The 14,661-nt window shown below is 32.5% G+C and overlaps 1 protein-coding gene across 6 annotated transcripts in view; it reads left to right on the plus strand.

The window, feature by feature from the left end:
- Positions 1-14,661, plus strand: part of UBR3 (ubiquitin protein ligase E3 component n-recognin 3) — a 188,009-nt gene that overhangs the window by 103,287 nt on the left and 70,061 nt on the right. For 3 of the 6 annotated variants that reach the window (XM_039855612.1, XM_039855610.1, XM_039855611.1), the window contains exons 24-25: positions 3,964-4,052; positions 10,908-11,057. In XM_039855612.1, coding sequence (XP_039711546.1) covers positions 3,964-4,052; positions 10,908-11,057 — 239 coding nt within the window. Of the gene's footprint in view, positions 1-3,963; positions 4,053-10,889; positions 11,058-14,661 lie in introns of all 6 variants that reach the window. The other 3 variants (XM_039855607.1, XM_039855609.1, XM_039855608.1) reach the window with 1 other exon arrangement.

Genomic DNA, 14,661 nt, shown 5'->3' on the forward strand with positions numbered 1-14,661 from the left:
GAATCTAGTTGAATCTTACTATGCTTCTCACATTGTCTTTTCTCAATTTATTTTGGATTTTGGATTAAATTTTCATAATAAAGGCAGAATAGTTCATAAACACTTAATGATGATCCATTCCCAAGTACCTCATCTGTAGAAAAGCTTGGCATCATAATAGATTAACTCCATAGAAAACAAGATACAAATATGAAATTTTAAATGATTGTCACATTATGGAACCTTGATATCTCCACTTTTGGGGTAATAATGGAAATTCCTGAGTTGTACTGAATCTGCCAGAACTTGTTTATGTCTTTATTTACATGTATATACCTAATTTAGAAAGAAATGATTTAAATTTAAAAAATTCACAAGGGAAAAATGACAATGACACTTTCTTTCTGGATATTATAGAAAGCTAGTATAGAAATGCCTTTTTTTTTTTTTTAAAGCAGCTTAAACCAACACCCATTTATTTACTCACTGTTACTCTATGTTGAAGTCTAAGCATAGTGTGACTGGGTTCTCTGCTCAGAGTTTCACAAGGCCAAAATCAAGGTGACAGCCATAATTATCTGGAGCTTACACTCTTCCAGGCTCATGTGGTTGTGGCAGAATAGAAGTGCATTTTAATACTGGTGTCAAGCAGTTACATTTGAGATTTTCTTAGGTTTAATATATGGATTTTGCTTTTTGAAATATTCTTTTATGGACATGCTTTTTCTAAATGTAAATATATATGTTCAAAGTTGAGCTGTTAAGTGGCATAACTGATCGTTTTAATAAAAGAAACATACTAAAAACTTATGAAATTATGAGTAGTGATATGGGAGACCAAACATGTATCCTGTTAAGGCTACCACCGCTTATAGCATTTTTGGAGGTCTCAATGCTTTGAGCATCCACAGCATATTTTTGTTTGTTTCCATTTCTTCAGTGGTTGCAAATTTTTGTCCTTTGAGGATGGATTTAATTTTTAAAACCTTTATTTTGAAGAAATCTCAAACTTATAGGAATATTTCAAAGATAGTACAAAGAACTTCCTGGACTATTTCAGAGTAAGTTGTATCCTGAAATACTTTAGTGTGTGTTTCCCAGAAATAAGGGCATTTTCTTACATAATATCAATACACCTTCCAACATAAGTAAATTAACATTTTATTCGAGTATGATAAAATCTTTAGATCCCATTTTGATGGTTGTTCCAGTAATGTTTCTTATAGCATTTTAAAAGATGCAGTCAGGAATTACTCATTGCATTTGGTTGTGTCTCTTGGATCTCCTTTAGCATGGAATAGTTTCCTCAGTCTTTCCTTTATTTTCTTGGCCTTAGCACTTTTGAAGATTATAGGGCAGTAACGTTAGAGATGTCCTTCAATTTGGGCTTGTCTTCTGTCCTCTTATGTTTCAATTCAGGTTTTGCATCCTTGGCAGGAGTATCAAGGAAGTGTTGCTATTTTCTTTTGATTGTATCCCATCAGATGTCACATGACTTCAATTTGTTTTGTTACTGATGATTAACTTTGATCACTTGATTAAGGGAATATCTGCCAGACTTCTTCACTATCAAATTATCCTTTTTCCTCCACTTTATAATTAATATGTAATTTGTGGTGAGATACTTTGAGATGCTGCAATATCCTGTTTCTTATCAGTTTTCAATTTATTCATTTATTAATATCAGTTTGGATTTATGGATTTCTAATTTATTTTATTGATTGTAATCTCATATGTTCATTATTCATTTAGATGCTCAAATTTTTCTAGATTTGACCAGTTGGAGTCTCTTTAGCTGGTTTCTATGTTCCTTTGATTTATCCCCATTATTCTTGAGCATTTTCTTATTTTCTGGGGCAAGAAGATAGTCCAGGTTCATTTTGTATTTGGAATCAGCCATTTTTTGAAGGAATCTTGGTTACTTTTAGTAGAGAATGGTATTTAGAAACCACAATCCATTTGTTTATTCTAATGAGGTATAGCTATTCTCAAATACTCTTAGTGGACAGAGCTAGGGAAAATTATGTGTGTGTGTGTGTGTCAGAGAGGGAGGGAGGGAAGGAAGAGGGATAGATGGAGAGAGCGGGGAGTGAGGTATTAAAAACTATGAGTTTACCCTAATAATCCCAATTCAACACCATAGGAGTAATTCTTGTTTTCTCTTTCCATATTTGTAACTCTTCCACAGTGAGAAACTTGGTACCCATAATCCTTAGAATATATTACTTTTTTTGGTATTTCCTTTTATGTGACTAATTTCTTATACTTTTGCCCCACAAGAATGCCCTCCTGTGCCAGGCTGTTGGGTCTTGACACCCTCTGCCATCCTCCATGTTCAGGAAAGGAAGAGAGGGCAGCAGTAGATTTAATTTTTTTTGAAATAACCAGTGTCATTGAGAGTTAAGTTTGAATAATAAGGTGAGTCATCAACCTGGATAATAATATGTTAGCTCAAAAACAGTATAAAACATTAATGTTAGTTATAAAATAATAAAGTGAGTTTTCTTAAGTGGATTCTAAATTATATTTAAAGTAAATGTTAGCAAAAGAGTGTTAAACAATTTTGAATATTATTAGCAAAAATATATACCTTTTCATGGTAATGTGGACCACACTACTTGACTTTATAGATGTTTGTGATTATCTCCAGTAATTGGATGTGAGCGGATATGTGAATAATCTGAAAATCACCTTTAGCATTCCATTCTTCTAAATTCTATATTCTATATTCTTGAATTATTTCACATTAATAGGATAATTTTTTTAGATTTTCCATAGAAATGATTTCATAAAATCTCAGTTTAGTAAAATGCTTTGACTTTTATAGTATATAGCTATAATAAATGGTCATTTAAAGAAACTGCTGTAGTATACTCTATCCATTATGTTTTTAGTGTCCATTGTATTATGGGCTGTGATAAATTTCTTTTTGAGTTTCGTTCAGGTAAAAAGTTTGTTTTTCCCAATGAGCTAATATATAACTCACCTTTTAACCTTTTTATTTTTCTTCTTCCTCCCTCTCCCCTCTTGTTTTATTTTAACAAGGGTAAAAATTTATACTCACTAGTATTATTAGCATCCCCAAATCTAGGGAAGCCTATTTCTTTCCTTTATTGGTTTACTTTTATTTTTTTATTTTTATGTTGTAGTCCTGTTACATTTTTTTTGTTTTTATTTTTTCAACCAACATCAAATTAAAATACTCTTTGGAAGTAGATAAGGGATAAATAATAAATAGATGGAGCTCGTGCCTTTTGTGCTGTCTAGAGCCTCACGTGTTCCGCCGGCCTAATAAACTCTCCTTCTTCTAAAAAATAAAAATAAAAAAAATATAAATAGAATATAGTGAATTAATCCAAAGGAGTAGTCATACTTAGATTTGGAATAGAGTTTTATTCTTTGTTATATTTGAGACTCTTTTTATATTCTTTACTTCAAACAAAATAAACTAAATTTGGAATATTTCCTAGTAGAAACTGGGAAACTTTATCTTTATGGCTTCTATTCATTCTCTATTAGGAGAGACCTCTTCTTAAGGTAAGAGTAAATCTGACTATTGTCATTTAGATTCTGTTCATATCTAAGCATCATAGCTTCTTTTAGCAACCAGTTTGCTTTTGTTTGTACTTGGGGCTAAATTGTGAATTCCTTGCTAAAAAGACTCTTTTTGTTTTTGCTATCACCTGAGATATTCGTAAGAAATTGTGTTGTTGGAAATTCAAATTTTCTCCTTTAATTATTATTTTATGTTTTAAAATAAATCTTGGGTTTTACTTTTATCTATTTAAGCCATTGATTTTCAAACCAATTTAAAGCAGTGGAATACGTTTAAGGACAATCTTACATGAAATTTAAGACATAATTCAGAAAATAGGTTGTTCTAGCTGCGTGCCAAGGCCTTTTCATACATTACATACTCCTGAAAGATAGCAGATAAGTCTTTAGCATGTCTGGTGCTTATCACTTTATTTCTGTTTAATCTAGGCGACAAAAGGCTAGAGAGAGGCAGCAGAAATTGCTTGCAGAGTTTGCTTCACGACAGAAAAGCTTCATGGAAACTGCAATGGATGTTGGTAAGTTAAAATTTATTAGTTTAGGACTCTCATAATTTCAGTTAGTACCTTAGTGATTATCTAGTCTAGACAGATGATTTGTGGTCTTTATTTAAACAATAGAACGATGGAAGATCAGACCTTTATTACAGGCAGTGCATTGTTTTTGAGTAGCTGCAGTTGTTAGAAAGTTCTTCCTGATGGTAGCAATACAGTATCCTCCCTCTGTTCTCTTCTGTTAAACTGCCCTTTAGATTTGTGAGGTTCACCAATATGCATTTACTTATTCTGTTCTTTTTTTCCTGTGAAATTATCCTAAGACCTTTGAGAATAGTTTTCAAATACTTTTAGTGTGCTTCCTCCTGCCACCCCTTCAGTATTTTTTAAAATCAATTCACTTCTCACTTCATTACAATTAGTATTAGTATTTGTATGAGAGGCATTGTCATTTTCCTGTATGATGGTAGATTACTATTTGTAATCTTTTACAAAGATTGTAGAAATAGATTAAATCTCAATTAATCTCAGTCTTTAGTTAACCAGCATACTCCCTTCCTTGACCAATTCTTGCATTCCAGTGATTTTTTTAGACAAATATGCTGAAAGAAAATAAACTTAAGCCATACTTAAGTGTTTAGTTGAAATATATACACATATGTGCATTCAAATATGCTATACCTTCTTTTGCACTTTTGTGCATTTAAGCACACATAATCAATGTCTGGAAGAAATATGGAGAGAGTGCCAGTCCAGATTTAGCATAGTGTCTTTTAAACTATCAATGGTGGAGTTTATGTTCAGGATATAACTTTGATATAAAGAATTCTTAAATTGTGTTTATTGGATTCATTTAGTATCAGTTGACTTTATACAAAAGATGAAGATTTAGTTCATTGACACTACTTATCCTTTTTTCTACTTCTTTTACTACTTTCTGTCCTGAGGGAAGTGCCAAGCAAACTGAGCAAGTTCAGTCAAGGTTCAGTTAAGGTTGAGGGGGGAATTTGGGTGCTGAGTGATGAGTTCTGTATTTAGTCCTTCTGTTAATTATTCTGTTGTCAGAATCTTTTCATACTTATGACTTCTGACTTTTGCATCACTGACTGATTCTAATGGACAGATCAATTTTTCCTTTTCTGTAACTTTCTCATAATATACAAGTGGTTGCAGCTTTTGTGGTTTTCTTTCATGTGTCATCTGTCAGCATGTCTCCATCTCCTCCGATCGTTTAGGAATTTAATTGACATCTTTTATATGTTAGTTGGTGAAATTCTCTTTTACAACTTCATCCTTTTTGTATAGTCTTATAGGAATAATTTTTCATTATTCCTTTACTTTTATTTCAGTGATTTTTAAAAAAGATGAGACAAAAACCTGTGTTTAGTCTATAATCTTGAATTATATTCTTACCAATATTTATTATTATAAAGTATAAAGTTAAAATTTCTATTATAAAAGCATTAATTTTTATTATAGAAACTTAGAAAACACATATAATCAAAATAACAAAATAATATATTTTTACTACCAGATTTCCTAACCTAGGCTGTATCCTTACAAATCTTTTTCTAAGTATATATGTATATAAATGCTTTTTTAAAAAACCAAAATGAGATAATTTCACCCATGCAATTTTTTTCTTAAGATAAAATTTCAAACATACAGAAAAGCTAAAGAAATAGTATTATAAATTCCCTATACCAATATAACCTTCATCTAATTAATTTTTTTTTATTCTCATGCTCTCTCATTTTCTGTCTCTCTATTAATGGAGTATGTTATAGACCATCACATCACTTTACTCAGATATTTCAGCATTCTTGTCCTAGAATTGAGAATATTCTCCTATTCAACCACAATATATTATACATAATAAAATTACTTTTTCCTACAAAATAAATAGCTTTATAATGCTAACCTTGATATTATGTTCAACAATCAAATTATCAAACTAAATTTAAAAAAATTAAAATTGTTTAGATAACATTTTGTCCTTCAGTATATTCCACTAAGGGTATAGAGTCAAAGTTCTGTGTTCTGAAGTCACTTGAGAGCAATCCTGTTTTGGGGAGGTAATATAACCAGTTTGATGTACCTCTTGGTTTATTTGTTTGCAACTTTAAGAACTTTAAAAAAATCTTAGTTAATAATACTTTTAGAAATTGTTTCTACATATTGTTTCCCAATCTCAAGTGAGATAAAATGAAAAGTTTCTGAGGAATTGGTTAAGCAGAGAACACCTAGTTGGTTAGCTAGTGTTGCCTTGAATAGGAGAATGACCACCTCATTTCCTGAGGAGACTGGAGGGAAGGAGGAAAGAGTAGATGGAGACAGAGGTAAGTTCCACCGAGCATAAGGGAAATGGGAAGTTCAGGTGATCACTTGGTTGCCTTAGTTTTCGGAGTTAAGTGAAAAGAATGCCACCAGAGGTTTGGAATAGTTGCTGAAGAGAGTGGGAGATGTTGTTCATCAAGACTAAGTATAAAGATTGATAAACAATCCTTAAGGATCTGTTATATTCAAGATTATAAATTTGAATGTCATTAGTCTGCAAAGTTATTGACTCCCTCTTCTAAATCTTACTACCTTTTGGAAGGTATGACCTTTTTTGGCGGTAGCCAGGGTACAGGAAGAACAATTGAGGGATCAGGCAGACATGATTTCTAGCAAAGGCAAGTAATTCATAGAAACTATCAGGATAACGAGCTCCACTCTCTCCCAGTCCTGGTTTTTGCATGCTGCACTGGTGACAGGCGAGGTAATATAGATTCATGAGCACTTGGTTTATTTATGTTATTCATGGACATGCTAGTGGGATCCTGAACCATTCAGATTTGTATATTTCTTTTATTTATAACTCAGTCCCTTCCCAAAGAGATCTATTTGACCCCGGAAATCCATCTGAAACTCCATTTTCATCCATTGCTCAAGATAAAAATTGCAGTCACATGTCTCTCTACCTCTGACAACTTTTTGCTTCATTTGCATGTGACATTATGTATTATAATATTATTAACACATGAAACTGGGCCCACACATGAAATATACTACCTGGCAGTAGTAAAGATACAATTTAATCTTAGTCCAATCTCTGCTTCATTTGTCAGATTCCTTTTGTCTTCTTGCCTTATTTCCTATCTGCGTTGTAGCAATGTAAATATTCTGTACTTGTTTCTTATTTTTCCTTTATCTTTATCGTATTTATCTTTATGTATGACGGATGCTCTCCTAAAATTTTTAGTCTGGTAATACAACATTCAGAATATTTCAAATTTATAACACACAGTACTTTACAAATTTTCTAATCAAATACAGCCCATTGTTAGATGAAAATTTAAGGACAAAAGCTTTTCTCTCTGAATGCAACAGATTTCTGCTCTGTGATTAGAACTTACTTATCTGTTGTTTAATGCCTTTCTGTAGTTATCAGGTTTCCTATGTGAAGAGACTCACCTCTGCATTTCTTTCCATAATTTTCTCTTGATCACTAATCCCCATTATTTATTTTCACTAACCATCTAGGTATAGGAGTCAAGATGTTAAATTATAACCTTGATCCATTTAAGTTTATCAGATAGATAGGGCTGAAATGCAGCAGAATGGAGTTCCAAGTGCTAGTTAAGATGCTTAATATAGAGTAAGAATTTATTTTGGAAATTATTTGGTGATCTTAAACATACTACATTTTAATCAGAGAAATAGACAGTACAGAAAAACATAAAGAAGGGACAAACTTTATCTCTAATCTCACCATCCAAAAAACATGTATATTACTGATGGTACTGTATAGTAACAATTTTGTATCATACCTTTTTACTCAATATTTTAACATAAAAATATCCCTATATTATTATTATTAAAACTCCTGGTAACTATAAGTTTGAGAGAGGCTGTACTTCATTAGAGAGGTAGCATGGTATAGTGGTTATGAGCATGAACTCTGGAGCCTGACTGCCTAAGGTTTGTATTTCAACCACTCCATTGCCTGGAGTAATTAACCTCTTGTTACATCGGTTTCCACATAGTTAAAAAGGGATTATTATCAAGCAGGTCCTGAGATAACATCATTTCGTTCAACAGTATTTCATTATAACGCTGATGAGATTCCATAGGAACTTAACTCTTGTTTATATTAATTAGCCTATGGTAAAATTGGTTTCATTATATGTCATTCCACTTAAAAGTCACAGAATCTATCGACAGTTTTGAGTGAGGACCTACTATACTACCTACCTCATAGAGTTGTTATGAAGATGGAATGTATTAGTACATTTAAAACACTTAGAACAGAATGCTTGGCACATAGTAAGTTGATAAGCATTGGCTGTTAATATTATCATTTTCTATAATTTTCTTAATCAGTCCCACATAATTGGACTTTAGTTTTTTTCCTAACTTTATTATAAATATTGAATAAGCAATAATTTTTTTGGTGTAAATTTTGGATCTTCTGAGAGTATGAATTTTGGGGGATGATGATGAAGAGATATATATTTTTGTGTGTTAACTGTGTATCTAGCAATATGCTAAACACATTCTGTTGGTAGCCTGGGGATAGGATAGAAAGGAATAGATATGAGAATGGTTGTAAAGTAAGAATTAACAGACCTGATGATTGATTGATGGATTGAATGATTCAGGCACAAGGCATAAAGATAACAGCTGGCACAGATCAGAATTTTGTTGATTTTTATTGTTGTGGAGGGAGCTGTTTATTTTATTTACTAATACAGTTTAATTTGAGGTTTATCCTCTTATTTTTTAACTATGTATGTGTGCTATCATTTATGTAAGAAGGGGGTTGGTGATATAAATATATTTATATACATGTAAAATATTGAGGTATAAAAATGCTTGTGTCCCCTTCTTAGGTAAATGATAACATACTATGTACACTTTTACTACCTTGCTTTTTTCATTTAATGTTATGACCTGGAGATTCCACCATGTAGTGTATAGATATAGTCTTTATTCCTTTTTCTAGCCATTTAGTATTCCCTTTTGTAGATTTTTCCATTTTTCCATATTCAAATGATTTTCTATTATTGGACAGTTTATTTGTTTCAGTCTTTTGCTATACAACTAGTATCATAATGAATATCCTTGTGCATGTGTCTTTTTGTATTTTGATAATATATCTGTAAGAGATTTTTAGAGGTGGGACTGGTGGGTCAAAGAATAAATACATATGTAATTTTGCTGTATATTGCCAGATTACTTTCCCAGGGGCTGTATTGTTTCGTATTCCCATCAACAGTGTGTAAAAGTATCAGTTACCCTATATCCTTTTCATTAGAATATATTCTCAAACTTGTGCGTTTTTACTAATAGATGAAAGAAGTGGTATTGTGATCTAGTTTTAATTAATGATTTCTCTTATTATAAAAAAGGACATTGGTTATGTCTTTAGCTGCACAGTTGTGGACTTTGTTCCCTTTGAAGGAAAATGAAAGAAGGTCATATGTTTTATTTTCATGGTTTTAGCACTGTTTCACTGTCGAAGATTATCAAGCCTTACTTTTAAAAACTCTAGAAAAGATGACTTAGCAGCCTCTTTGATATCGTATTTTGGTATTAGGATTTCCTTGAAGTTTTCAAGTTGATTGTACCAAGACATAAAAAAAGGAAAGCTGTCTTTGTATGTGAGGTAGAGTTAATGAAATTCTAGTTCTTTGGCACTTACTGTGAGACTGAATTATTTCGCATCACTTTAAGTCAGGTATTTCTCTATTCTCCTTTGAACTTGAGAGCAATCAGAAACATCCTCTCTTTTCTGTACTAAAATTTTCTTCCTAAAAAAACAGTAATCACATATCAGATCTTACTGGCCTTTGGTACTTTCTTTTGAAATCTTTTCATTTTGACCCATTAATCTTATTTTCATAGACAATGAGCTTTCTGGTTCTGATTCTATTCATGTATTGTTTTTTCTCTGATTTCCTTATTGGCTTCTTTTTGTTTGTTTTTTATTAATGCTGGGCATTATCCAAAGTTCTATTTTAGGTTTCTGTCCGTTTCCTCTCAGTTACTCTTAATAACAGATATATGTTTATCTGCATGAATTCTTATTAAAACATCTAAACTTGACATCTTTTCTCTTTTTGTCATGTAGTTTTACATATTTATTAAGATATGTCTTCATCTTTTAAACAAATCATTAATTATTCCTGCTTCCCTGATCTTCCTTAATTCTCTCTGCCTATTTCTTTGCCACTATGGACAATATCACTGATCTTCATGAATTTAAGAGTCTTGATCTGAGAATTGTTATCGACTCACTATTTTATTTCCTGCTGATAATGACATCATATCACCAGGGGGTTATTGTTATTTTTTATGGTAGTTCTACTTTATTAATATAATGGTCATATCTATATGATTTCCTCGAATAAACAAATATATTGATAATTACTGCTTTTATTTTCACTAGAATTGAAAATAAAAGAGAAATAGTTTGTTTCTCTTTTATTCTAGTAGTAAATATTGCCATTTCTTTCCAAGAGCTATAATGTTGTTACAAATTTCCCTTCTGAGGTGCCTCAAAGAAAATTAAAACAAATAATTTCCACCTTATTTTCTTAAATTATAATATTTTAAAGGCTCTTTTTGATGCAAATATCTTTGCCTTTGTGTTTTTCCTTCCAGTTTTATATGTGAATTATATAACGTCAGAAGTGTTTTTAACCAAATATTATTTAAAGTCTTTCATTATATCAACTCTGTATTTTTTGTCTTTTTCTGAGTAAATATTTTATTTCAGCAAGATATTTTTTCCATAATTTTATTACTATGTAACTTTATTGGTATTGAAGCTCAAAATTATCTGAAATTTTTTTTTTTTTCACATTTTCATTGAAGAGAAAATTTTCTCCTCAGATTCTCCTGAGACAGATATTCCTATGGAGATCACCACAGCAGAACCACAGGTTTCTGAGGCAGTATATGATTGTGTTATTTGTGGACAGAGTGGCCCCTCCTCTGAAGACCGACCTACAGGATTGGTTGTACTGTTGCAAGCATCTTCAGGTAAAATCAAAGTAATTTTTCAGTTGGAACATTTTAGAGACAAAATATATACAACAGATTAATAAGTATCAGTATTGAATGAAAGTTAAATCTTTGTCTAGATATAACTGTAGATCTGTATAGCAAGGACAATTTATATCAAAGATTCTTAATCTGATTTTATCTCACTTTCCTGGACTTGAGTGTTGGAAGAAGCCCTTAACAGAGAGATCTTTCTATATGTTACATAACCTTTTCCCTTAAAATGTGGTATCACTAGCGTTAGGTGGTCAGTTACTGAGTACAGTGTTCTTGGCCATTTAATTGTTCTAAAATCTCAAAGTATTTTAAGCCCAGAAATATTGTCAGCTTAAATATTTTAACTATATAAGGCATTTTCGGTAGCTTTGCCTTTATATTTTGAGCTCTACTAGAAGCAGTCATTCTTGAAGCAGCTTGTTGATTGATATGTTTGCCAATCTGTAGTTAAATTTTTTTTTTTTTTTTAAATTTGAACAATTTGTCTGAATGCTCTCCATCCTCTCCTGAACTGAAGTATTTTGAAGTAGGGTTAGGGTTAGAAGATATAACAGTTATAAACATATGCACCAAACAACAGAGACTCAAAATATATGAAGCAAAAATTGACAGAATTGGAGGGAGAAATAGTTTTACAATCATAGTTGGAGACCTCAATGCCCCAGTAAGATCAAAATAAGTAAATAAGTAAATAAATAAAATACTTGAGCAACACTATAAAACAAACCTAAAAAACTTATGTAGAACACTCTATCCAATAACAATAGAATACACATTTTTTTTTTAGATTGTACATGGGACATTCTCCAAAATAGACCATAAAACAAGTCTCAATACGTTTAAAAAGATTGAAATCACCCAGAGTATCTTCTCCAACCACAAGGAATGAAACTAGAAATCCTTATCAGAAGGAAAACTCAAAAATTCATAAATATTTGGAAGTTAAGTAACACATTCTTAAACAACCAATGGGTCAAAGAAGAAATGACAAATGAATATAGAAGATATTTTGAAATAAATGAAAATGAAAACACTATGTACCAAAATTTACGTGGGGGAGTGAAAAACAGTACACAGAGGAAAATCTATAGCTGCAAATGCTTACATGAGAAAAGAAGATCTCAAATCAATAACCTACCTTTATACTTTTAGGACCTAGAAAAATAAGAGCAAGCTAAACCCAAAGCTAGCAGATGGAAAGAAATAAAGATTAGAGCAGAAATAAATGAAATACAGAATAGAAAAACAATAGAGCCAAGAGTTGGTTCCTTGAAAATGTCATCAGAATTGACAAATTTTTTTAGCTAGACTTACCAAGAAAAAAACACATAAATAACTAAAATCAGAAATGAAAGTGGTGACATTACAATAGACCTTAAAGAAATAAAAGACTTTAAGAGAATATGACAATTTTATGTCAGTAAATTCAGTGTCCTAGATAAAATGGGTAAGTTCCTAAAAACAAACTACCAAAACCAACTCAAAAAGTAGAAAATTCAAGCAGACCTTAAACAAGTAAAGAGATTAAATCAGTAATCCAAAACATCTTAACAAATAAAAGCCAAGGACTGGATAGCTTCACTGGTTATTCTACCAAACATTAAATAATTAACACCAGTTCATCTCAAATTTGTCAAAAGAAAAATAAAAAAAAGAAGGAATACTTCATAGCTCATTCAAGAGGCCAGCATTACCCTGATACAAAAGCCAGATAAAGACATCACAGAATCTTAGCAAAGCAAATCCAGCAGTGTATTAAGAGGATTACACATCATGGCTAATTATATTCTAGTTGCTAGCATTTACCTTCTTCTATCTCTTCTTTCTGCTACTGCTATAAATCTCTTCAAAACTGGAGGCCCACAATGATATGCCTGATATTCCCTTCCCTAAGAGTGGCTCTTCCCATGCTTATTGAGTTTTATGGTAATATATGGCACTGTATGTTAATATCTTCACTCCCTTTTTTTGTGCTTTGATGTTTTACAATAATAAAAATCTTAGTATTTGTTTTATCCCCTTTTGCCATATACCTCTTTTCCCAACTTTTCTTTTTGAAAAGTTCTATATCTACAGAAAAGTTGAATACCCTTTACCTAGACTTACCAATAGTTAACATAATGTCATATTTTTCTTTATCTCTAATCTACACACACATTCTTCCTCCCTTCCTCCCTCCCTTTCTCTCTCTCCAGAAGAAAATGGCAGACATCATGACATTTTATCCCTAAATACTTCAGACTGTATCTTCTAAGAACAAGGATATTCTTTTATATAACCACAGTATCATTATCATACCCCAAGAAATTTAATATCAAGACCATCTAATATTCTATATTCCAAATTCTCTCAATTGTCTCAATATTTTTATAGCATTTTTTTTTTTTCCTGATCTAAGAGCCAAGCAAAGACCAAGCATTGCATTTAGTTGTCATTTCTTATAAGTCTTCTTGAATCTGGAACAGTTTCTTCAACCCCTTTAAAAAGTTTTAAAGAGTCCAGTTCTGTAGAATAATGGCATCACTTGTCCTATTATCTGTGATGCCAGCGAAGTTTGATCACTTGGTTAAGATGGTAGGTAATCTATAGGATAATACATTGAGACTCTAACAATTTACCTTTTTCCTTAATGTTCCTTGCCTGAATCATTGATTGTGTTGTCTGTTACCATTATTTATTCTTTTCAATACTCAATTTTCTCAAATTTGGCTGGTCAGAACTCCTTTAGGCCCTCAGTGTTTGAATTACCCTTTGCTTTTTATTACCCACAATTCCAGGCCAACTTTGCCCTTTTCTCCAACCCTGGACTCAGGTTATTCTTCAAAGACCTCTGTGTTTCCATGTTGTAAGAAGTAGTATATTTAGAAATGAAGTTTATTGATACTGGAGAGTCATAACTTGTAGGCTTTTACAGTGGACAGATTTTGGAAAACAGCCTCCATCTTTCAATCCATCCATCCATCAATCTGTTGATCCAGTCGCTCCTTGAAAGCCTCCCACCATCAGGTCATACCTACCTGCAGAGTCTGCCGGAAGATGGGCAGGAGATCCAGCAGAGTGGGCCGCATGGACCAGTCTGGTTCACTGAAATAGCAGCCTCTCAGACTGATGCTCCTGCTTGGGATCTCCTGCAAGAGAATCCGGACCAAGTGCTCATACTTCATGACTTGCTCATACTTCATGACTCGCTCAAAGAAGAAATTGACCTTCAAGTTGGTGGTGTGCCTGGCCAGCTTGGCCCAAGACATGCCCCAGATGACCTGCCCGTGGGGGTCATGAACGTGGCATTTGATATTTATGGTCTGGAGGGTACTGGAATTGTTCTCACACAAGTCCTTGAGCAGCTCATCAGAGATGCAGTCGTACTTGAGGGTCAGGGACACCAAGTTGCGGAACATGGCCATGGTCTTGTTGAACTCAGAGCTGCAGTAGACAGCGAGGTGTTGGCTGAAAAAGTCCTCGATGTTGAGCTCTGATGCCATACTCTCATTCCTTAAGTAGCTCAGAGAGTTCTCAACTCTCAACTCTCTGAGCTACTTAAGGAATGAGAGTATGGCATTAGAGCTAGCTCAGAGAGTTGCTCCAC

Source organism: Pteropus medius, unplaced genomic scaffold (genome assembly GCF_902729225.1).
Source record: "Pteropus medius unplaced genomic scaffold, Ma_sr-lr_union100, whole genome shotgun sequence".
NCBI classification, from domain to species: domain Eukaryota; kingdom Metazoa; phylum Chordata; class Mammalia; order Chiroptera; family Pteropodidae; genus Pteropus; species Pteropus medius.